The 24,337-nt window shown below is 42.1% G+C and overlaps 1 protein-coding gene across 1 annotated transcript in view; it reads right to left on the bottom strand.

Moving 5' to 3' along the window:
• Nucleotides 1-24,337, bottom strand: part of ppp2r5b (protein phosphatase 2, regulatory subunit B', beta) — a gene marked incomplete at both ends in the record, with an annotated part of 41,600 nt that continues 17,263 nt past the window's right edge. The window contains 12 exons of the mRNA XM_083992877.1: nt 1-229; nt 2,555-2,656; nt 3,766-3,893; nt 4,085-4,204; nt 4,301-4,351; nt 5,665-5,718; nt 9,882-9,990; nt 12,809-12,868; nt 13,926-14,056; nt 14,516-14,608; nt 15,518-15,619; nt 17,700-17,896. Of these exons, the coding sequence (XP_083849003.1) occupies nt 1-229; nt 2,555-2,656; nt 3,766-3,893; nt 4,085-4,204; nt 4,301-4,351; nt 5,665-5,718; nt 9,882-9,990; nt 12,809-12,868; nt 13,926-14,056; nt 14,516-14,608; nt 15,518-15,619; nt 17,700-17,896 (1,376 nt within the window). The remainder of the gene's footprint in view (nt 230-2,554; nt 2,657-3,765; nt 3,894-4,084; nt 4,205-4,300; nt 4,352-5,664; nt 5,719-9,881; nt 9,991-12,808; nt 12,869-13,925; nt 14,057-14,515; nt 14,609-15,517; nt 15,620-17,699; nt 17,897-24,337) is intronic.

Genomic DNA, 24,337 nt, shown 5'->3' with positions numbered 1-24,337 from the left:
CTAGGTGGCGCTCTCCCCGGCCCCGGAGGAGGCCCCGCTGGGTTTGGGCTCGGGCTGGTCGGAGTGAGCCGTCTGCGGGGACGAGGGGGTCGGCGGCTCCCCTCTCTCTCCTCGCTCCTGCAGGTTGCGCTGGTTCCTGGCGGCCTCGGTGAGCATCTGCATCCGGCGCTCCTGGTGCTCCTCCAGGCCTCGCCACAGGTCGGCGCGCTCCCTCTCTCGCTTCAGCTCCCTGGAGAAGACGGACGAAGGGGAAAAGAGGGGGGATGAAGAGAAAAGACCTGATGAACGAGCTAATGGTGCATCCAATGGCTCGCAGGCAACACATTTATATATCTCTCCTCTGTCGAGCAGCAGTTGTAGCTGTTGTACAGACTGTACACATGAGACATGGAGGAAGAAAGAGAACAAGATAAAGATAGAGTAAATAAAATGTTAGGATTCTTATTACAGCCCTTTAAAACCTGCTGTTCCTTTAAAGGAGAAATTCTATATTTTGGCAAAATAAAGATGTCAAAATATTATACACTATTACATAATACAATACAATACAATATAATATAACATAAAAGTATGATAATATGTTCTATTAAACATTCAAAGCTCAGTAGTGTGTGCTTTGACAGGTTGAGACAATTAGACCTTTAGAGCAGTGATGTAACACTTTTACTTCTGATACCTTCAGCTCATGACTTCAGTGTCATCAGTGTGAGTTATTTTCTTATTGACAATCTAATACAATGATGTTTAAAATCTAATATTGTGCTTTGGTTTATTCAGTAGTTAAACAGTGTGTTTACACCAGAGGTGAATTTTTTGCGCGATAAGATTACATACAAAGTCAATGTACAGACGCGAATGGACGCGAAATTCGCCTGTTCGCGCAAGTTCAAAATATTGAACTCAAGCGAAATATTCATGCGAATGCTGCGAGTACAAACTATTATTCCAGCGGGCAAACTCGAGTGAGTAGAGCGAGGCGAATATTTTACTTGCGCCCGATGTGAACGCACTGATAGAGTTGCGGTTATGGGGAAACAAAGTGACATCTGTCCCCTGGCCAGTGCATATTCTCATTTGCCCAGGTCATAGTATTTCAAAGGAGGTTAAATCGAAAGCAACTGGACTGGACCAGTCCCAGCCTGGTCAGTTGCGTACATGAACTGATGAAGCCTCTTGGATGAGAGGTGAAACGTCTTCCTAGACAAATAACTAAGTCCAGTTGCTTTCGATTTAACCTCCTTTGAAAAAAAAAAAAAAAATCTGTCCCCTGACTTTGTCCTTAAAGCAGAAGTAAGCGATATTTTTGTGTTAATATAAGCAATCACTTACATAGAGTGTTTGGACCGAAACACGGGTCTGTCAGTCACTCTGCTCTGCTCTGAGCCGAGGAGAAAACTTTCCTTGTATCCTACAAGTTTTATCCAATGAGGAGAGAGAACGGCATGAAGGGCTGTGTGTGCAGCCAAGGAACACCGTGAATGTGGTGACGTAGGGACGAGGACCAATAGATCCATGACGAGGGCGGGGACTGCTAACTCCATCGGCTGACAAGACGTTATGGTGCGTTCAAGGCAACCCGTAACTCGTGTTTTTCCGACCTGTGAAGTCGTACCAGTTCGATCTGGTACGAGTTCACGGGTCAGAAGTTACGAGTGGCCGTTATAGTGACTTTCACGGGTAAAACAGGTCGGAAAAACACGAGTGGGTTGTCTGGAACGCTACAAAGTCGTAAGTCGTGACTTGAAGCTGTAATTTACGGTTTCAAAAGCCTGCCTGGAAGGCAGCATTAGCCAAAATTACCGGATCGCTTACATCTGCTTTAAGGCACGGGGACGTCACGTGACCACCACATTTGTTTATTTGTTTATTTGGATCCCCATTAGCTGTTACAACTGCAACAGCTACTCTTCCTGGGGTCCATGTTAAAAACATGCAATTCAAGTAACAATAATATTTTACATAACACATAATACATACACATAATGTCAAACACATGCAGGTAGATGTACGGAGTCACTCTCCCTGCTCAGAGTGTGTATGACCAGAGCATACACAGCATCAGAGGTTGGCTGCTTCTCCAAACTTTATGCTAAGCTAAGCTGAACAAGTCTCAAGTCTGGTTTCCACCTCACCACACACACACACACACACACACACACACACACACACACAGTGAGCTCAACGTTTCTGACGACACTGAGCTATTCCTTAGTGTTTTATTCTCCTATCATCACTTGAGTTTGACGTAGAGTAGTGTATAAGTGCGTTCACGATGTGGTGTGTGTTTTAAGATGACCTAAGCGAGACGTGCTTACAGTGAGAAATACAATGTGACGGATAATGGAACAAACAACCGACTAAAAACATGACTTAAGAACCTGCTATTTCTTCCTCTTGTTGTCACTGTTGTATCCAGTGACACACACACACACACACACACACACACACACACACACACACACACACACACACACACACACACACACACACACACACACACACACACACACACACACACACACACACACACACAAAGAGAGTGAGTCACACTCACTTCTGTTTCTCCACTTTGTAGGAGGCAGTGAGGTCATCAAACAGCTTGCTGTTCATCTCCATGAAGGTCTTCAGCACGTTGTAGATCAGAGACACGATGGTCCTGGAGGGACGGAGATGGAACAGAGTTAATGTGGCTGATGGTCTGTCCCAGGGGATTGTGGGTGAGGAGGCAGAAAAGCCAGTGTTTCGAAGGAGACGGGACTAAATAATAACAGTCATGTGTCTCTGGTACGTTAGAGGCCTGTTAGCTGAAGGAGGCTTGTAAAGTATTTGAATCTCCTTATGTATTAGCAGTGGAATGTAACTACATTTCCCCTTTATGCTACTACCTATGAAATACTTTACTTTGCAGATATATTACAATCTTATTTCAATGTTATTTTATTTTACACACAAAAATATGATGCTTTATTCTATCCTGATATTATTATATCAATCAAACCATCTGAAAAAAAAGAAACTGGTTCAACTTTGACAAGATCAAACATTAAAAAGCTGCTTCCAAGTTCATGCATCAGTAATAATAATCTAACATGATGTATAATATGTATAAAAACACTCTGGTAGGGACTGTTATTATTGATACTCGGGTACTTTTTGCTGGTAAATGTAATGGAGTACTCTTTTATTATAATATTATAAACCATAATATAATGTATATATTATATATATATTTATTTAAATATTTCTGTAATTTCTGTAGGATGGATAAAGATGAGTTTGGATTTTGAGCTAAATAGATTCTTTATTTATTACCCTCCAAAATAGTGCATGTTGCAGTGGGACCAAACTGCACAGCTCCACTGGTACTTCAGCTGCCAGATGACTTTTTCTCTTTTTTTTTTTTTTTTTTGGGGTGCTGCATTTTTCCCTGCTCAGATAACCTGACAGAGAGGCCAATCAAAAACTTAGTGCATTCTTCCTCACTGGTCCCTGTTGGAGTGTTTTTAGACATTTTAAAGCATCTGCCGTGTCAGAGAGGGTCAGTGCTGTGGCTTTTATCCTGATTGGAGCTCCCCCATGAAATGCATCTCTCCCTCTGATTGGACAGAGGACCGACAGGGAGTCATTTCAGAAGCAGCCATTTTCTATCCAAACACTGAGAGCTCACGGCTACGCCCCAAATCAGCCTAAAACTAAAAAGAAAAGCTGTGAACGGAGTGGTGAGTTGTATTTGTGAGTGTGGTTGTGTCGATGTGTGCCACTGACTGGTTCCAGTGCTCCTTGGAGACTCTGTAGAGGGTGGCGAAGACCAGCGGCAGGATGACTTGACAGTTCTCCTCTATCAGACTGAGGATGTATTCGTTGTTCCAGAAGTAAAGTGCCCGCTCCGCAACCTGAGCCACACACACACACACACAGACAAAGACACACACATTTATCATAATGTAATTTAATTATCTCTACAGTGAATACAGTAATCAGATGAACGTTTCCTTTTAATATGAAAGCAAGATTTTATTTGGGTTATTATCCTCAGTCAGGTTGTGTAGAGGACACTATAGAGACAGTGATGTGTGGGTTGAACCTGGAAGTGAGGGCTGGAGATGCAGGCTGCGATCTGTTTGAAGAGCGGCTCCTGGACCCTAACGAACTGAGATGGTTCGATCACATCCAGGATCTCCTCGATCTCCCCCAGGAACATCACCTAAACACACACACACACACAACACATTTTATACAAAAAAACAATTCAGTAAAAATGCTCCAGTCCAGGCCATCTTTTTTCTTTCTGCAGTCTCACCTCTTTCTGCGTGCAGGTTTTTGGCCAGTACTTGAGCAGCCCTCTGATGATCTGCAGAGAGAATATGAAACACATGATTATAAATAAACACAGCAGCCATTAGCTCAGCAGGGTCACTGGCTGCCATCCATCTGTACCATCTCCATTAACTCAGGCTCACACTCTGCCAGAGGCATTAATAAGTATGATGTTAACTTTGTACTGACTCTCATTCTTATTGTCCTATTGGTGAATGATGAAGTAGCTTCTAATAATCAATCTAATCAATTCCCTGACCAGCGTAGTTTACACTGGTGAATTACTTAAAGGGATAGTCCAACATTTTGGCAAATTGGCCCATTGCCATAATCCCTATAGTTTTAGCAGTAGGTTTGTTACCTGTTATTGTCGGTGCAAGCTATTTTTTAGAACGGTGGAGCAGAGCCACGAGCTGTTCGGAGCTACGCTACAGAGGCTCATGGGATTTCTTGGTTTCCATAAACTGAGTTGTTTTCGAGGCAAAAGCAGAGACTGCTTGCCAAAAAACTGCCCCCGACGGGAACACGCATCAGCAGTTTTGCATGAATTTGCCTCTATAACAACTCTGTCCCGTAACGTTCTGTTATTATCTCATAGCGTGGTGAATGTGCAGGTCACAACTTGTCCACCAGAGTGTTTTGGAGTTGTTGGATTGTGTATTGATGAGTTTGATGAGGGAAACCAAAAAATTCCATTAGCCTCCGTAGTGTAGCTCTGAGCAGCTTGCGGCTCTGCTCCACTGTTCTAAAAATAGCTTGCACCAACAATTAAAGTTAACGAACCTACTCCTAAAACTATAGGGATTATGTCAATGGCCAATTTGCCAAAATGTTGAAGTATCCCTTTAAACTGATAATAATGTTTGAAGGCCATGTGGCAATAATATTAAAGGATCATTTCTATTAATTACAGCTTTTTAGCAGTATTGCCCATCATTTCTATCGTGCACTTCCTAATATAAATATAGTAATCTGCACAGACGGTTTGACTGAAAGCTGAATCAGGAAGTTTATTGTTGGAGTAAGGAATTTAGTCACTGTCCTTTAAATTCTGTTTTGATCTGAACCGACCCCTGAGAAAAAAAACCTGACTGTCCAGCTGCTAACTGCTCTTCCATGTTCACCAGGTAGTTTCTAACTAGGTCTGTCTTTGGAGTTATCAGAACCTCTGTGGCTCTTACACGTCACTATGACCACATGACCGACTGGTTATAGAAAAATGTTGTTTAGTGCAGCTTTTAAACTTCTGCCACGTGGACAAAACTACAAAAACAGGCAACATTTCACAAAAAGATGAGCATGTGTGTGTTGTTGTAAGTACAGCAGCATCATAAATAACAGTCTTACATATTCAGTGACTGTAGCATCTTTCTCCATAAACTGCACCACACAGTAGGCCAGCTGTAAGCAGAGAGGAGACGGGGTTAGAACACACACACACACACACATATCAAAAACACAGAAACACACACACACATTCCCTGAAGCTGTCAAGGAGACAAGGGGATCTTAGCACTTATCCCTCAGGATTATACACAGTTAAAGATCGGAAAGACAAGTTTTCCGAGGGGAGATGTGTGTTTCGCAAAGTTGTCTGTGTGTGCGTATGCCTGCCTGCGTGTGCAAGCATACGTATGTGTGTGTGTGTGTGTGTTTGCAGCTCTGCATCAGGTCTTGTCTCCTTTTATATGATCTGCATTCATTTCCCATTATTCAGCGAATGTGTGTGTGTGTGTGTGTGTGTGTGTGTGTGTGTGTGTGTGTGTGTGTGTGTGTGTGTGTGTGTGTGTGTGTGTGTGTGTGTGTGTGTGTGTGTGTGTTTTGCGGTTGCCCCCTCCACCCATGACGGTTGCCGGGGCGAGTGGGCACCGTGGCGACGGAGACTGTGTGTGCGTGTGTTTACTTCGGAAGGAGTGATGTCACACACACAAAGTCCCTTAAGGGCAATGTGAGATAGAGTTTAGACTCTTGTCTCTGCCTCTGTCTTTTCTCTTCTGTCCTATAAATACATCTGCTTGTTCACATTATTAATGTGCTGCTGCGTTTTACAGGGTTCACATGACTACATTCAAATGTCAATAAAATAAAGGTGCAGTGATCTGTCCAGTCCAACGGTCACAGACAGACGATCAGTTTTTACTTTCTTTTCTTTGTTGTGTTTTTCTCTGTCTCTTTCTTGACCTGCAGCTCTATCGTCTGCCTCTGTGTCTGTCTGGCTTTCACATCATCACACGAAGCTTTCATCTTTTTTTTTCTTCCCCTGTCTAATCCCCTTTCCTTAGTACAGTGTACCTTTCTTGTTTGTCTACTCCATCCCTAACTTTCCCGTCCTTCACTCGCAGCACAGCATGGTTACAGAGGCACGTGGAGGGAGGGAGGGAGCGGAGGCTAAAAAAAGGGACTGGTGAAAGCAGGGATGTCAGGCTCGAATCAAAAGAAAAGCAGGAAAAATAGCAGGATTAAAATCAAGGTGCTGAGCGGTCAGACTATTTAAAGCATTAGCGAGGCATTAGAGGAATGGCGCGGGGTAAATATGATGTTGGATTCTGTTGTCAGGACGGGATTTGTGGGTGCAGCAGGTCGTTGTTAGGCTAAGGATTATGGACAGTGTAGTCTGTCAGAGGCAGATTTTACCAGTATTGATTTGTCAAGGCCACAGGTCAAACTGAGCTCTACTTCTTGGGGATGACTCATTGTGGAGAGTCGGCCTTGCCTTGTGAATTTGTGATGACCTGCACATTAAAAAGTAAATGGCCAGGCTTCTACAGTTCTTTCTATGACTTTGTCGGGTACTGTACAAATGTGCTTATTCATGCTTTCATTTAGTTTGAAGTCAAACTCAAGTTTAAATGACCTCATACTCCTGCCTGGCCTGGAGCACGGATACAGAGTATTTCAGTTTTTAGCAAAGGATTTTTCTTTTCTTATTTCTTCCTTTACAACATTCAGCATGAAGACGGACCCATCATGCTGTATGTCCCTCAGTTAGCACAACCTCTAAACAAGGCTTACAAGCTTTCACATAGAAAGCTAAGCTACTTCGCTGTGATTCCCATTGAGCACACTTTTTGCTGTTAACATTTGTTTGGATTATTTCTCTGAGAATTTATAATCCAGACAATCATGAGGTGGGATAAACCACAGTTAAAGTCCAGGAGATTAAAAGTAGAAAAACCTCAAATAAAGCAGTTTTACATTAAAACTCAGTTCAGTGCAGTGGTGTGCACAGAGGGGAGGCATGGGGGGGCATGGGGGGGCCCTTATTTTCTTTTCGCCCCTGCCCTTCAAAAAATCTGTGACCGCCACTGGTTCAGTGTGACACATGAATAAAGTCACAGAGCTCTTCAGGTTTGGGAATTGCTGCAAACATTTGTGATAATTCAATTTCACAACTGAAAACATATATCATTATTCACATTCATCATTATATTTTTATGTTAATGTGGAAAAGTCATATTATAACTTTCATTTTTTCTTCATAGGTTCAGTCATGGCGATGGGAAATGACCACGCTGTTAAAACTCAGCAGTGCACACACTAGCCTACTCCATCCACACAGTGACAGTGTAAAGTGTAATTAAGCGCTAAAATCTGAAATGGTGAAAATTGTAAAAAAATAAATAAATAAATAAAAAAATAAAAAATGTTGTTCCTGGTGTTGTGTGTCTGTTTGAACTCAAGTGACTGAATCATAAACTGCACCAATCAGCCTGTGAGTGGATTTGTCATGTGCAGTAGGTTTGATGTAATATCAATGCATTTGCTTTATGAAATTCGGAGCCATGATGTGTAACCGTGTTGTGGCTGCACACTATAGCTCCGACAGCTGTTATTACAATTCAGTGGCATGAATATAAATGGGAAAACCCTTCACAGACTAGAGGAGCGATGACTCAAATGTGTCTCACGGTGCTGAGAAACCTAAAACATTAATAAAAAGGTGCTGCTCCGATATTATATTTTGATATTTCGATGCAGAAGTGGGTCACTCCGGCACAGCCACACCTACCGGAGCAAAACTGCTGCTGTCCACTCCACACTGTTTCCCCTGTGACCCTGTCAAACTGAGTGTGTGTTTGAGTGTGTGAATAATGTATGTGTGTGAACCACAGGGGGAGAGACGGGGAGGAGAAATGTAGGGCACGGTGATGCTGAGACCCAGAATACACAAACACAAGCACCCACTCTACCACCCACACACACACACACACACACACACACACACACACAACACAACACACACACTACCACAGACCAATTTGCGGAGAACAAACTGTACCTTCTGCATAATCAAATAATGTGACACAAATAAAAGACACAAACACACGCACACACATGAGCGCACACACAACAGACTGACTGCCATCTGTGTCATCAAATATTTTGATAACCTAAACACACATACTCATACTCACACACACACACACACACACACACACACACACACACACACCCTAGAAACCAAAAGCGCACACTCAATTCAAAGGTGAGAGCGTCTCTGCAGTGTGATCTGTGACTCGACTCTGCCTCCTAGTGGCCGGTTTCACACATTGTAGAAACCACTAACTACCACTGCTGTTATAGAAGCTGTTAGGATTTACATAATAATACATGGTTCCTATATTTAACTCTTAACGCTCTTAACACTCCTGGGTCAAGGAAGAAAGGAAGGAAGAAAGGAAGGACAAAGGGAAAGATAGGAGGAAAGAAGGAAGGGAAAAAAGGAAGGAAAGATAGAAGGAGGGAGGGAACAGATTGGGTCAAAAAAGAAGGAAGAAAGTAAGGAAGGAAGGGAGGGAGGGAGGGAAAAAGGATTGTGGAAAGAAGGAATGGAAAAAGGAAGGAAAGACAGATGGAGGGAAGAAACAGATTCGTTCAAGGAAGGAAGGAAGAAAGGAAGGAAGGAAGGAAGGAAGGAAGGGAGGGGAAAAGGACTGTGGAAAGAAGGAAGGGAAAAAGGAAGGAAAGACAGATGGAGGGAAGAAACAGATTCGTTCAAGGAAGAAGAAGGAAGGAAGAACGGAAAGAAGGAAGGGAAAATGAAAGAAAGATGGAGGGATAGGGAACAGATCAGGTCAATTGGATCAAGTAAGGACGAAGGGAAGGAAGAAAGGAAGGAAAGAAGGAAGGGAAAAAGGATTGAGGAAAGAAGGAAGGGAGAAAGGAAGGAAAGAAGGAAGGATGGACGAAGGGAACAGATTGGGTCAATTTGACCCAGAAGGACAACAGGAGGGTTAAACATGAACACTGTATTCAGCCTAAATGTGTAGACTGACTGAGACACAATGAGGTGTTGTGTCTCTGTAGTAAAGTGTGTTTCCATCAATCAAGGATCTAATGTAGTCGAAATACAATTTACATCCTGAAAAACACCACGAGAGCTTTTTAGATTTAAGGTGGAAAAGATGTCCAGATAGATTTGGCCCTAAGTTTTGCTGATGTGTATGTATTTGTCGTGTTGCAGTGCATTAAACGAATACGGGTGTCAGAAACGGTTATAACAAGCCTCAAATGTGAACAAATAAGTTAATATAGTGTGAAGTCTGGAGGATGAGATCACTGACCTGTGCATGGAAGATGGAGAGGGACTTCGCCGTGTGTAGCGGGATGAGGACGCGAACCAGGAACTGCTTATGTTCGGCCTTCAGAGGCAGAGCGAAGCCGTTGATGATGCTGGAGGAGAGACGAGAAGTCAGTTACAGTCACAGTCTGTGGTGCCTGGATATGTTGATATGACAGATTAGGAGACTTTTTAATTGATTAAAGCTGCTTTTTAATAAGTCATTTGACTATTTATGCATTTTTAAAGATTTCTTACTCGACTTTAATGAATTAAACATTTAAAATGCTCAAAAATTCTAAATAGATATACGGTATAAAGAAAACAGCTCATCATCACTTTCCCTCAAAGAGACATAATCAAATTGCTTGTTTTTATGTTTTTGTTACAACTGACAGTCCGACAGAATCAGGAAAAACATGAATGTTTGATAATTCTGCAGAGATAGCAAAGTTGATATTCACACATTTTTGGCCCGCTGACCAATCAAACAGTTTCAGATCAGAAAATACCATGATCTCAGTCCACAGTGATATTCATTCACTTTAACTCTGCAGAGAGCAGCAGTGGATCTGACATCTATTTACATCACATCCTGCTCCAAAAAACTGCCAGTTCACATCTGCACTGGTCCGTGTGACCGAGTCTATTCTGGTACCGAGTCAATTTCCAAGTGACTGGACGAATGCGTGGTGAGTTGTGCTCACTACTCCACTGACACAGTGGTGGTGGGAACTAAAGTTGGAAAGAATGAGACTTATTCAGCAGCGCTCTGTCACTTTTATATGAGTGTGTGTGCATCAGTCTACCTGTGTGTGTGTGTGTCCCTTCGTTTCCTGTCAGCAGCTTTGTCTGTTTATTCCCTCAATGTCTCACTCCTGCTGTTCCTCTAATCTGTCTCTCTTCCTCTCACCCTTTTTTCTCAATACCTCTGTCCTCTTCTTCCTCTCTCTCTTTCTGTGCAACGCATCCTCTCTCGCCCGTCTCTCTCTCCGTGTGGGAGGAGCTATAAATACCTCTGTTACCACCAACATGAATACAAGCCTCTCTCTCTCCTCTCCTGCTCTCCCTCCTCCCTCTTTCCTCCACTTCTGACTCACTGACTGTTCACTTACTCATCCAGCCCTCCATCTCTTATCCCTCCTCCCTCTTCCCTCTTTCCTCACCCTGGATACATCCTCTCCCCCACCTCGTTCCCCCTCTCCTCCATTAACCTGTTAGTTCTCAAAACTCATAACCTCCTTTCGGGTAAAAACTGAAAACTACTGAATGAGTCTCTCCATCCTTTAAGTTAGAAAAGACAAGGGAAATATTTGCATCCCTTTTCTGCTTTGCGTCCTGTCACGGTGCTGACCTCTGCAGATAGATTATAATATGATATGATATGAGGTTTGTGCTCATGTAAAGAAGCAACATCTGATACTTATGTTACATGGTGACTCTGTGGATCTTTGTTAATGAATTTGAATAATGATTTTTTTAATAAAATGCAAAGTCCATGTTCACAGTGCTATAAATATAATAGGTCAGTGTATGTACATATTCACTCTATCTGTATTTACACCTTATTTTTTACTATGCTTATATTGGTTATTATTGGTAGGGAATGTATTTTATATTTTGAATATAGAGGCTATTATTTGTATTTTGATTACATTTGTATATGTGAAATGAAGCACCAGAGTAGATTTTGTTGTAGCTTGCTGTGTTAATATGGTCTTAAATGCCACTGGCTTAAAGTCATTTATAAACAAGAATCAAACTTCAGGCGTCGTTTAGCTCACTGGGTAGAGCTGACACCCCATGCAGAGGCCCCAGTTTGACTCCACCTCTCTCTGTCTCCCCATTTCCTGTCTCTCTGCAGCTATCCTATCAATTAAAGGCCCAAAAGCCCCCAAAATATATACACAAATATATATATATATAACTCTGTTGTTGCTAACTACTATATGCACATCTCCAGAAATGGGCATTTGCGATGGAGTTGATATCATTGTATGAACTTCCCTCATTACTGACGTCCTCATATTTACAGACTCATGTCCAGTGTCCTTGAGGAAAGCGTGAAAAGAGTGAAATAATGAAAGTGTCCGCTGCTCTCTCTTAGAGAAAGAACAACATCGTGCTTCTTGACTAGACTGTGTGAACAGAGGTGTTGCTCAGAATAAGACAAACACTCGAGAGCAAATCGACTGTCAGCTATTTTCTCTTTGTGAAGCCTCCTAACAGTGATAACAACAAGACACCCAGCTCAAACCCAACAAGACACAAGCCCAAAAGCCAGAGAGCTGGTAGACTTCCCCTTCCTTTACCATCTTGCCTTTAGACCAAGTGAGGAAAACAAATGAGATAAAATCTCTTTGTTTATATCCACCCTCCATCTCTCTCTTCCCGTCTTTTTCTTTATTACTGTCATCTTTCCATTCTTGTTTTTATTGATTTGTGTGTGAGCGCAGGCGGAGCGCAGAGCACCTGTTTATCAGTTTGACTTCCTGCCTTGATCTCTCTTCATTTCTATCTTGCTCATGTTTCTCTTACTGGCCGCAGAGACAACAAACTACACAAGCCTCTGAGTCATCTCTCATTTATGTCTTTAACCCGCCTCCTGTTTCTGTCTCTATTTCCCTGCCACCACCTTTACTCACTCGCTCCCCTCGTCATCTTTCAATTCTCACTCCAACGGGCTCTCCGCAGGTTTCTTCACTCGATAAGAATAAGGGAGCGACGATGATGAATGAAAGATGAAAATAGTGGTTATGCTTTCTTGTCATTTTTCATAGTTGTTTAATTCACTGGGTTACTAGCCGCCTCATGAATAGGAGCAGCTGGCCACATAGAGCCTGGGAGTGTCTGTTATTAAATTTGGTTTGAAATGCATTCGTCAGGCCATGATACACTACGAAGTGTGTGCGTGTGTGTGTGAGTACAAACCTGCCGAGGATTTCCAGCAGCTCTGCGACTCCGTTGAAGTGCTCAGTTTCATATATGAACCTAAAGGTCAGAAACAGCACATGCACAGAGTGAGTTACAGTGATCCATCAGATCAAGCAACAGTCAGATCTACCAACACATCAACACATTCTTTGCATTAAATGGCTGAATGCTTTAAAATGTCCTGATGCTCCGGCCTTTTCTAAAATAAAAAAAAAATCGATACATTTCCTGACATCACCTAAGAGGCAAATGAACGATAAAGGAGCACAATACGGCCTGGTGAAATATGCTTGCTTTGCAGCTGTAAGGAGGCACAAATAATTAGACTAAAAGCAGCGAAGTGAGGCAGACACAGAGCTTGTTGCAGCGCCGCCGCTCCGCCGCGCTTGAATTATACTGCGAGCACAACAAAAGGCAACAACTCGGCCTCACTTGGCGAGGTAGAGAGATGAGAGGTGATTGTACATCACAGCACTCTGGTTAGCATCTGATGAGATCTGTGTCAACAACACACAGCCATCCAGCTCACAGGAGGAAGACGCCGCGCTGACGGAACAAATGTGCACAGTCATGCCTGTCCATGTGCACAATACTGATTCTTCCATTAACCCTTGTGCTTCCTTCTTTTCCTTTTTATTCTGATATTGCCATCTTTTTATCATCTGTTGTTACTATTGTGAGTGTTATATTATTATCATTATAACCATATGTATGTATGTATGTGTATGTACAGATCTATCTTGTAGTTTATTGTTAATTTGATAACAATGTCTTTGTCTGTACGTGTGTTCATATGCCTGTATTGTATAAGTATTGTATTGTATTGTACAAAAACAAAAAATAACAAACAAAAAAAACCTTGTGCTTCCTGTTAATTGACCTTTTTGACCAGGAACAAATATCAGGAACTAAAACTTATATGAAATTAAAATTAGAATTAAAATTAAAATAAAGGAACAAAGTTGTTTCAGTGCACCTTTCTCTCTGTTTCTGTTGTAGCCTTGCTAAGATTAGACTGATGGGACACTGAGGAGCGACAGCTTGTGTGTGGTGTTAAAATGCTCCATGTACAGCATCTTTAAACCCAGTGCGTGGGTAGATGGCAGCCTCTCACCTGAGGAAGATGTTGTTGATCTGTTTGCGGATGTAGGCTCTGAGGCCCAGTAGTTTTCCATAGACACGGTGCAGGATGGTCTTTAGGTACTCCCTCTCCCTGGGGTCCTCGCTGTCAAACAGCTCCAGGAGCTGCACACAAAGAGGATAATTACAGACACAAATACTGCATGTGTGTACAGTATGCATTAATCGGCTAACCTCCTCACTGTTACACACAGCTCCTTAACCCAAAACAATCTCAATATCTGTAGAAGAAGCTCTTCAGTGTTTGTGTATTTCATCATCACAGGAATATATTTTTACCACCCATAGAGCAAAATTAATATTACATGAACTGTTTTTTCCTCATAATTTCTATAACAAGCACAGTGACATCTTTAAGCCAATTTTTTAAGCGTGCCCCCAAACCTAGATAATAAAACATGAGCACTTTAAGAGTAGAATTTGGTGTCTTTCAAAAAATAACCTCATTTATTTATATCGCCCCATTTCTTCATATTTTAGAAACATCTTAGAGCTTTGAGTCTGACAGCATCTTTCAGCAAACAAACAGCAGATTTCAAGGAGTGGGAAGGAGAGAGGATTAACCTGCAGGACGAACTTCTGGTCGACGTAGCGTTTGGCCATGGAGGGCTGGAAGTCCGGGCTCTCCAGGAAACGCAGAAAGAACTCGTACACAAGCTGACAAAGGAGAAAAACACTCATTCAGAATATATAAATACAGCTGTGGCCACAAAATGTCTTTTTTACACTCAGGTTTTTAAAACGATTAAATAATAAGATGAAAACTGTGAATCAGTAAGTGTTTCCAGTCTTAATGCTAAGCTACGCTAACAGGCTGCATCCTGTGGGTTCAGACGTGAGAGTGATATCCATCTTCTCATCTAACCCACTACAAGGAGTCAAACAAGTGTATTTTTTTCAAAATGGGGGAATGTTTTTATAGCAGCTCGAGGCAGCGTAGCATGATTAATTCATGGTGGCTACAAATGGCAGTAAAAAGGTGACTTGGTGGAAAATATGAGCTTGAGAAGCCACACAGTAGACAATAACGCTTTTGACCAACCAAGAGAGAGAGAAGGGGAATTGATTTTGTGGACTTTATGTTTATGGTTTGACTCATCTCTTCCTGAAGGTACAGACATGAGACTGTACACTCCACCCAGATGTCATCTTGGAATGTTTAGTTAGAGCTGCTTCGTTTTGTGATCCAGGCTAATGAGACTGTGCTGTTTTGCTAAAACCTGACTTTAAGCAGCTGCCTGAACCGACCTCTGGCGTGTTTATGTGCAGATAAATGCTGAACGCTGCGTTAAAAGCAGCACCTGGTGGGAGCTGTGTGCATTATGGCAATGTCCGCCCTCCCAAATTTATTATACAACATAAAGTGGGTCCCATTTTTCATGGTGCTACTTACACTGACACTGCATTGTGCATTTTGCTTAAATAACAAAGCAAGCGCATCACAGTATTTCCCAAAAATGCAAACACATTTTGCTGAACGTATTCTTTCCAAGAGCAACTGCCCTTTTCTAACTTTACCTTTGAAAATGATGAAACTATGATGATTACAATCATAATGCTGTCTACCTGCAGGTGTGGCCAGGAGGCTTCCAGTGTCGGCTCATCTTCCTCAGGGTCAAACTCTGGATTCTCGCTGGGTGGGAGAGTCCGGAAGATATTTACCGAGATCTGGAAACACAAGCAACAGGGAGGGAGGGAGGAGGGAAGGGAAGTAAGGAGAACAGGAAGAAGGGAAATACAAGGGAATGGATAGAGGAAGGGGATAAAAGGAAAGCAGGAGTGGAGTAAAAGGGGAAGGGATAGAGTGAAAAATAAAGAGACATTAGAACATCGTCCTGCTGATTTAAAAGCAGAATGTGTATTACAGGTGCTGCCATCAGCTGGATCCAGTTAATAAAATAGATGTGTTAGGTGGCAGTGTTGCACAACTATAGCAGAAGACTGTCCAATCAAAACAAGAAAATGTTATGTCAGTAAAAAAGCCACAATATTTGAAAATTGTCTCCACAGCCTGTTTTTTTGGTCTCTCACACATCATCTAGCTACTGTCGGCCATGTTTGTTGCTGCTCACAGGCCGTGTTATAAGAACAGCTGATAAATCATGCAGCCTGACTGCTCGCTACGTCATGATTTATTCAGCTAATGCATTTCTACTGTTTAAACTATATGCCAAAAAGCAAACATGGTAAATCCTCTTGGCCCTCTTCTATCCAGCAGCATTTCCCTCTCCATTGTTTCTTCGTCTGCACCGTCCGCACTTCTCATGCGTCTGTATTAATTAAACCTCCGACTGCAGGAGGGGACGGGCTCTTTTCCAATGACCGTGTAAAACTCACTTTAAAGTTTAAAGGTTCAAACCTTTCTTCACCTCTTTCATTTTGCTGCAGTTAATACAAACCGTGTAAATACTCTTAAAACCTTATCCCCAGTCCTCACCCGTCCTATCATCCTTCCATTCTTAGCTTCCTAACTCACTCTCCCTCCTGTTCCCTCGTCTCCCTCTCTCTCACCCTTCAGCTTTTCTTTCATTTTTTTCATACACTATGTTTATTTTGTTCCTAATGTTCATGAATTTTCATGTTCAAGTGAAGAAACTTATGACTTAACTACATTTTTGTTGTTTTTTCACAATGCTAGCTAGCCATGGTTACATTAGCCTGTCGGTCCACAACTACACATGTCAGTGTGTGGTGAGCATGGTAAACAACATACCTGCTGTATCAGCATGTTAGCATTGTTGTGAGCATGTTAGCATGCTGACGTTAGCACTCGGCTCTGTAGTGTGACAGTGTAACAGGACCAACAGCCAGACCAATAGCTAGACTCACTCAGCGTTTTTGGAAGAAAAGAAGTTACTGTCATGTTTAGCTGCCGTGAATTACAGCCACTAAATAACACTAACAGTGTAGAAAATAGTGCCTCTCCTACTTCCTCTTATATTACATTGACTCTGTACTTTTAGCTCTCACCTATATGCATTTACAGCTCTATTCACTAGTTCTATAATTGGTCACCTAATAATTTAAGCTTTTCAAAGCTTGTGGCCACACTTTAAACCAGCCTCTCCTTCCCCAGCCTCTGTCTTATCAGCATTTTCACATCCTCTGGGTATCATCACTGCATAGCATAAGCTACATCCCTCTTTTCTCAATCCCTCCTTCCTCTCCTCCTCGGTATATCCTCTGGGATCTGTGGCACTCTCTCTGTTGGTGTCCACACTCCACTCTCTCCTCTCCTTCCATCCCTCTCTTCTCACCATCTGTGCAGGCGATTGCTTCTTTGCACCCTTTGCAAACACTGTCTCTCCTCTCCTATACCTTTATCTATTCACCCCTTCCTCCTCTCTCTTCTCTTTTGTCACCGCCTCCGTGTTCAGCCTCTGGAGACTCCATCACATGCTCCTCAGCTGCACACCACACCACTGTTGACCTTCTCTCTATTCCTCCTCCACCCCTCTTTCCCTCCTCCCTTCATCTCCTCTTGCTATGGGAACAGCCTCCAGGTGTTGCATCTGATGAGGATTGATTCACCTGTGGAAATGTAGGCTATAGCTACGTGGTTTTCTATATGTTTTCTACCTCCATCCATTTAGCTATTGATCCATGCTCATCCACCATCACCACTGTTTGTCACTGTCTGTGTTCAGCTTCTTTTTGTTTTTTTTGGTATCTGGATACTTCTAGCATTGAGCCATCTGTCTTTCAACGGTCGTCCCAACCCCTGCCCACCCTTCTCCTCCCCTCCTACCATCTTTATGGCCTCGGGGTAGAGAGGCTCTATGAGGACCCCTCTGCTCGTGGCCACGCTCTCCACCAGCTCATTGAGCGCTGCACGTTTGATCTCCTTCCCCTTCAGGTCGGCCACGCAGTCCAGGAAATCAAACAGCACGCAGCACTGCTGCAGCTTCTTACAGAACAGGTCGTGTAACTCTGCCACCGGGGCATCTGGATGATTGAGAGGGAGGAGGGAAGAGAAAGAAGGAGAAAGAAAGAGAGAGAAAGAGTTAGACAAGAGGGTTAAAGGGCAGAAAAAGGCAATACAGCTCAACCACATCTGATGGTGTTCCTGAGAGGAGCTTTGTGTTTGCTAGTGAATGGAGAAAGCAAGGTGGAGGATTATACAGAGATGTTTCTACAGGCAGGGTCTCCTCTCAGAGGTAATGAGGGAAAGAGAATAGTCTACAAACAGATTTGTAAACTTCGACACACACACACAGCGGCTAGAGTTCATACACACACCCGTCCACACACACACACACACCTTCCTCCAGAGGCCTATGCTGTATCTCAGTCCTATTACCTGTCAGATTCGTTCTCCAGACCTGTTCGTCACAATGAAACAACCTGGTGCCGGCCGTCAGATTAAAACCTCGTACCTCTGAAACTCCACTTTTCACAGATATAGAGAGAAAGTGGCTGATACCTCTGGATTCCTGCACTAGAACAATGGGATCTAGATTGATGCCATGAGACTGAAGAGGTGTGAAACTCATCAGCTCAGCCTGTAAAATCATCATGTAACACATTTGGAGAAAAAAAAAACAAAAAAAAAAACATTAAGCTCACACCATGATAGACAGTTAGAGGTTTTCGACAGCAGCCAAATGGGAATGCTTGGTTCCTCCTCTGGGTAACCGGGTGATTGATGATTCAGTGACTAAATATAGCAGTGAAACACACAGGTTTCAGATCCTTGTATGATTGAGATGTATGTGGATCTGGTGAAGCTTTATAATATATATTTTACATTTAGATGAATTACATAAAAAACATAAAAAAGCTTGGCCACCCCGTTGGCCGTCATGTTAGTGTGTTGTGGGTGTTTCACATTAACACATTTAGAGCCACCAAGAGCAAAAAACACTTCAACCTGCCAGAGCTCATGATAATACCATATCAATGATTCACCCGTTATTAAGAGTTCACAGGTCATAAATAAGTGATTATTTATTGTTGTAACTCTTTCTGGGTAGTTGGCAGCTACAGCTCTGGAGAAAAAGCAAAGTCTTTCACTAATGGGAAGTCAGGTTGAAAAGTCCACGGGTTGTAAAGTCCTTTGGCAAGTTAGTGACCCCCAAACTGGGATGGAAAAGCACAGGATGCACAGAAAAAAAAGTGCCGTATGAACGTGTGAGTGGTTTGTCGTGTTAAGCGCATTCGCCGGTCGATAAGCCATTAATAAGAGCACCTTTGGGTTGGGTGCAGCAGTCATTTTCACAGCCTAACCTCCCAAAAGCTGTTTTTTTTTTTTTTTCCATAACCGATGCGCATGGCAAGGCACTGGCAGCGGAAGTTTATGATATATTAACCATTAATAATGCCATAGGCTTGTAAACCTTTTAAAAAGCTTATTATATCTTTACAGCACCGGTAGTGTTCATAGTAAACATTTCAAAGTGAGAGGTTGAGTCTTTGCAGCTTTAAGTGGCTTCTGTGCTAAACACAATAAAGCTTGGAGCAGAGTTTCATTTTCCAGATGATGCTGCTGTGTACTCACAGTTTTAGCAAAACAAAAAAAAAGAAAAAAAAAAGGGTTTGACCGCCTCTGACTGTACAGGTGTACTTTGTAGCTCAGTGCAGTTCGGCCTTGTACGAATAATCTCCCTCTGTCAGAGCGAAACAATGGAGCTTTACCAAGAGGATACAATGGCTGCATGGGAAGCAGTCTAGACTGACGGTGCAGTTGGAAGGAGGATGATCCAAGGCTCTCTCAAACACACACACATACACATACATAGACATAGCAGGAGCGGATTAGATTTAACCCTTCTTAACCCCCAGGTGGGGATCTCAGGAGGGGTGAGGAGGGGGGGTCTGACTAGAGCTCTTCCAGCCCTAGACCCCCTCACCTTATGTGGGCACGGCAGGACCATCTGCTCCCTCTGGCACAGAGCTGCACAACAAAAGACGAGGACTGCCCTTTGCTCGATGAGTCGAGGCACCAGACACACACAGTGTCTGTGAAAGTGGCCCTTTGTTCTGTCAATAACCACTGAGGACTCTTTATACACTTTGGATTATAATCTGAATTTTCTTTTTACTAAATTCATGACATAATCTGCACCAGAGACTGTGTGGAAGAAAAGTTTGGGTAACACTTTACTTGACGCCTATCTCTATAACACATTATACTTATAATGAGGTATAATGCAGTTATAACACTGTATAACTATAGTTATAAACACTCATAAATGATCATAATGCTTTATAACAATAATCATAACGCACTATAAAGCATTTTATCATGACTTATAAGGTCAGGTATTATAATACGTTTTAATTGTTAGTAAGCATAACACATTATAGAGCATTATAACTCTATTATAATACTAAGATCTTATAAGCCATTATAAAATGCTCTATAATGTCCTATGCTTATTTTTATAAAGCCTTATGATAATTTACGAGTGTTTATAATGATAGTTATACACGTTTATAAGCCAATTATAACACATTATAACTATATTTATAATGCATTATCGATGTGGTCATTGTCAGTGAGTTACTAACAATTATAACATATTATAATACCTGACCTTATAAGTCATGATAAAATGCTTTATAGTGCGTTATAATTATTGTTATAAAGCATTATGATCATTTATGAGTGTTTATAATTATAGTTATACAGTGCTATAACTACATTATGACTCATTATTAAGTATGGTTATAATGTGTTATAGAGATAGGCGTCAAATAAAGTGTTACCAAAGTTTGTATTGGTATTTTCTGACTATTTGAGGAGAGTGAACTGTTTCTGCTGACTTTGCTGGGAGAATAAATGTGCAAGGTGACCACTCGCCCCGCTGTAATCATGTCTTCTGGCTGGTTGAAATAGCTGCTGCTTCAATCTTTTCATCCTCCTGACCCCCCACCACTCCTACACCTCTTTTTCCTCTTCTATCATTTTTTACAAACTCTCTCCACACCTCTATTTCGCCCCCCTCTTTCCCTCTCTTGCTCCGTCACTTCCTAATCTACCCCTTCACATCCTTCCCATCACTTCGTCCTCTCCTGATTTCTCAGAGGCCCCCTTTTTCCTCCCGTCTCTCCTGCCCTCCCTCTCTCCCTCTGTAGACAGACTGTGAAGGTGAAATCTAATCCATTTTTAATGGAGAGTAATTGTATGAAGATGTGCCGTGCTGGGACTGAGAAAGAAGAACAGAGCGAGGTGAAAAGAAAAAGGGAAAGATAAACTGTACGAGCGCTGTGGAGAAAGAGAGCGAGACAGGAGGTGAGGAAAAGAGAGGGACGACGAAGGGAGAGAAGGAACTCGGCGGGTCATGTGGGAGCAAGTGTGGGAGAGTGAAGGGAAGGAAAATGAAAGACAGAGACTGGCATCGTGAGACGGAGGAGAAGCCAAACGGAGAGAAGTGAATTTGTTCTAGCTGCACTATTATTAGGTCAACACAGGTCACTTCAGACTCATTCATTCAAAGCAGCTTTTAATATCATGTCAGCGCAGTGATTAGAATATTAACTAAGATCTTAATCACACTGAGTGAGTCATTGATGACTGAGCTATTTTCATGTTTCTGACAAACTGGTGCTTCCAATAACTGCCGAGCTGTGACCATAAAATCTAAAATGCGACATTAAACGCATCTAGTTAAATTGAACGTCTTTATTTATTTTCCTTCATTAACTCAGAAAGACCCTTGAGATTTAACACGGTTCCCTTTGAACCAAACTTAGATGTCTGTAATTATGAATACATGTTCAAACTGTCTGGCACAGCGGACATAGAAAACACAGGGCAGGTTAGGAAAAGCAATTACATTTGTCATTTAATTTAGTGTTTACCGTTAACTAAACTATCAGTGCTATGAAAAAGTAGATGGAGCTTTGTAATAATATCCTTATTGCTATTGTTCTCCAAGACATGTGTGTAAATAAACAGACTCACATACACCCACAAAGAATAATTAATTAGGCTACTTTTGCCTTTTGTACCTGCTCACCTCTCCCTTTTTAAAGCTGCACACATCTTTTTTCTTTTATTAAAAATCTTCATTATGAATTACTCTAATCTAAGGAGTCACTGTTACTGATGAGGAATCACAGAGGGAATCACCAACTCCACCTCCCCTCAACTCCACTTTAGCTTCTTTCAGCCAATTATTTTTGGATTAATAACAACCGGACCGACACCAAAAACACATTTAAAGAGGAACTAAGCAGGATTCTCCCGTGGCTATGCTACATTTGTACCTTAAAGGGACATTGTGTAACTTCTCCTGTTATCTATTCACGAAAATCGATTATTTCATTCAAAGGTATGTTTTTCATTAATCAGTGATCATCCCCATCAACAAAGTGAAGTGTTCCTCCAGCTCTGAATTAGCCGTTCATATCATTCATATCTACATGGAGCGGGTAAGCTCGGTGCTGGCTGCCATGTTGTGTCTCCATGTTTTTACGTTCAGTGGCAGCGTGACGGTAGGAAATATTTATGCCGTTACGTGCAGTGGCTGTCGTCCGTCTGCCGTCTGCCCAATTTCACGTGAATGCAGCATGAAAAATACGATTGAGTTGCTTGCGATATACAACCGCAACGCTAGATGGGAGTAATTCCTACACAATGTACCTTTAATTAAAAAGCTTCAGAGTAATTGTGATGGTTAACTTCATGACTTGTGACTTGTTACGAGTGAGAATGGAGGCTCTCTGCCTTCCACCTGGCGTCTCATGCCTGAAAATCACCTTGCAACATCAGTGTAGTACCTGGCCGCCCACCCCGGTGTCCCAGCTCTTGTCTCAACACAAACGCGCTCCGTAACCCGTAATCTTTTGTTTATGACAGTTAAGACTACACAGATATACATGTCATAACATGGTATATGTTATATAACCGGATCCACCGCTCCATGGAGTGATTTTTCGCCGGCTTCCTTAAAAACAAATGCACATGGCCGGGTGGAGGGTTAGCAAAACGGAGGAGAAGCTACCAGACTTGCATAGTTCCTCTTTAAAGCACAGTGAACAGTTGGCTTATATTCTTATATTCAGAAAGAGACATGGCTCCAAATGAATGCTGAGGTTAAACTGTGTCTGACACTGTATCAATTAGAGATAGAACCACTGCCCACCAAGGGCGAAAAATACATAAAAGTTAATTATATAATGCTAGAACTTTATACATAATTTGCATATTCAACTTTATATTGTAATAGGTATACCAGACGCCATCATAAGTCTATTTAGGATGTGGAAGAGAATAAAATAATAATTTTTTTTCATGTAGATGACATTATGCAAGTTAAATATCATGTACATCCAGCGTCTCATTGGGAGCTCCCCTCTCCACAGATGGCTGAGGGTGGAGGTGGGAAAAAAGCAATTACAAAAAAATAAGACAGAGAGTCCAATTTAGAGCAAGATGAAAATAGAGATTAATTCAACAAAAATATGGCCACGGAAAAATCTAAATAATCTTCTTCACATTGTTCAGAGACCGATGCGTCTGAATGAAATGCTGTTCAGAAACATTGAGAATCTGAGTCTGTCTCTGAGAAGACTGTGTCAGATTAGCTATGTTTCTTTCAACATTTCAAACAACTCAAATTTCAATAGAATTTGATGTAAAACCTTGATCATTATTTATTAAAACACACGTTAATCTATTCAAACTGGATTAAATAGTGCATTAATTGTTTATTTTCAGCCACAAATTAACACACGTTCGATGCTCTAGAGAGCACGACAGCTCATATGTTCATTATAACAAGGAAACATATGATTTTAATAGTTTAAACAAAAATCGTGCTCTATGGCACAGAGGATAAATGATAAAAGCCTCTGGATACATAGAGAATACGAGTAAGTCGGTCACTTCATTGTTAGTTTTAATATTTTAATGGGATTTGTTGGGAGAAATGTAGGATATCTCTAGTCTCATCCTTCACACAGACAGAAAGGGAAAAGAGAGGGGATGAAGAGAGAAGCACAGAGAGGGAGAAGACAGCATGTGACGTAGAGAAGATGGTGGGAGCCGGAGGAGAGCGGAGGGGTGGATGGATTTGGAGAAAAGGAGCAGCAACATATACAACTGAGCGGTGCCAAGCATCCTGCATCAAAACACACACACACAGACACACACAGACACACACAGCTGCACAACTCTAAATATAGTCCTGCTGGAGAGAGAGACAGAGAGAGGGGAGAGGAGAGGAGAGGAGAGGAGGGGGGGATCTGGGGAAAAGAAGAGGAGGGAGGAGAGGGGAGCGGTATAGGGTTAAAAGATGACATCATGCCCTTCTATCACGAGGAACCTCCCTTCTTTTCCTCCCTGGCTCCCTCTCCTCACCCCCTCCATCTTCTCCCTTCCTCTCCTCCACCCATCCATCCATCTCTCTGAAGCTTTTTTTTTTTTTTTTTTAAATGAGC

The sequence above is a fragment of the Trachurus trachurus genome (assembly GCF_905171665.1).
Source record: "Trachurus trachurus genome assembly, chromosome: 18".
In the NCBI taxonomy this organism is placed as follows: Eukaryota; Metazoa; Chordata; class Actinopteri; order Carangiformes; family Carangidae; genus Trachurus; species Trachurus trachurus.
Note: the sequence above shows the minus strand (reverse complement) of the source record. Positions and strands in the feature narration are given on the sequence as shown.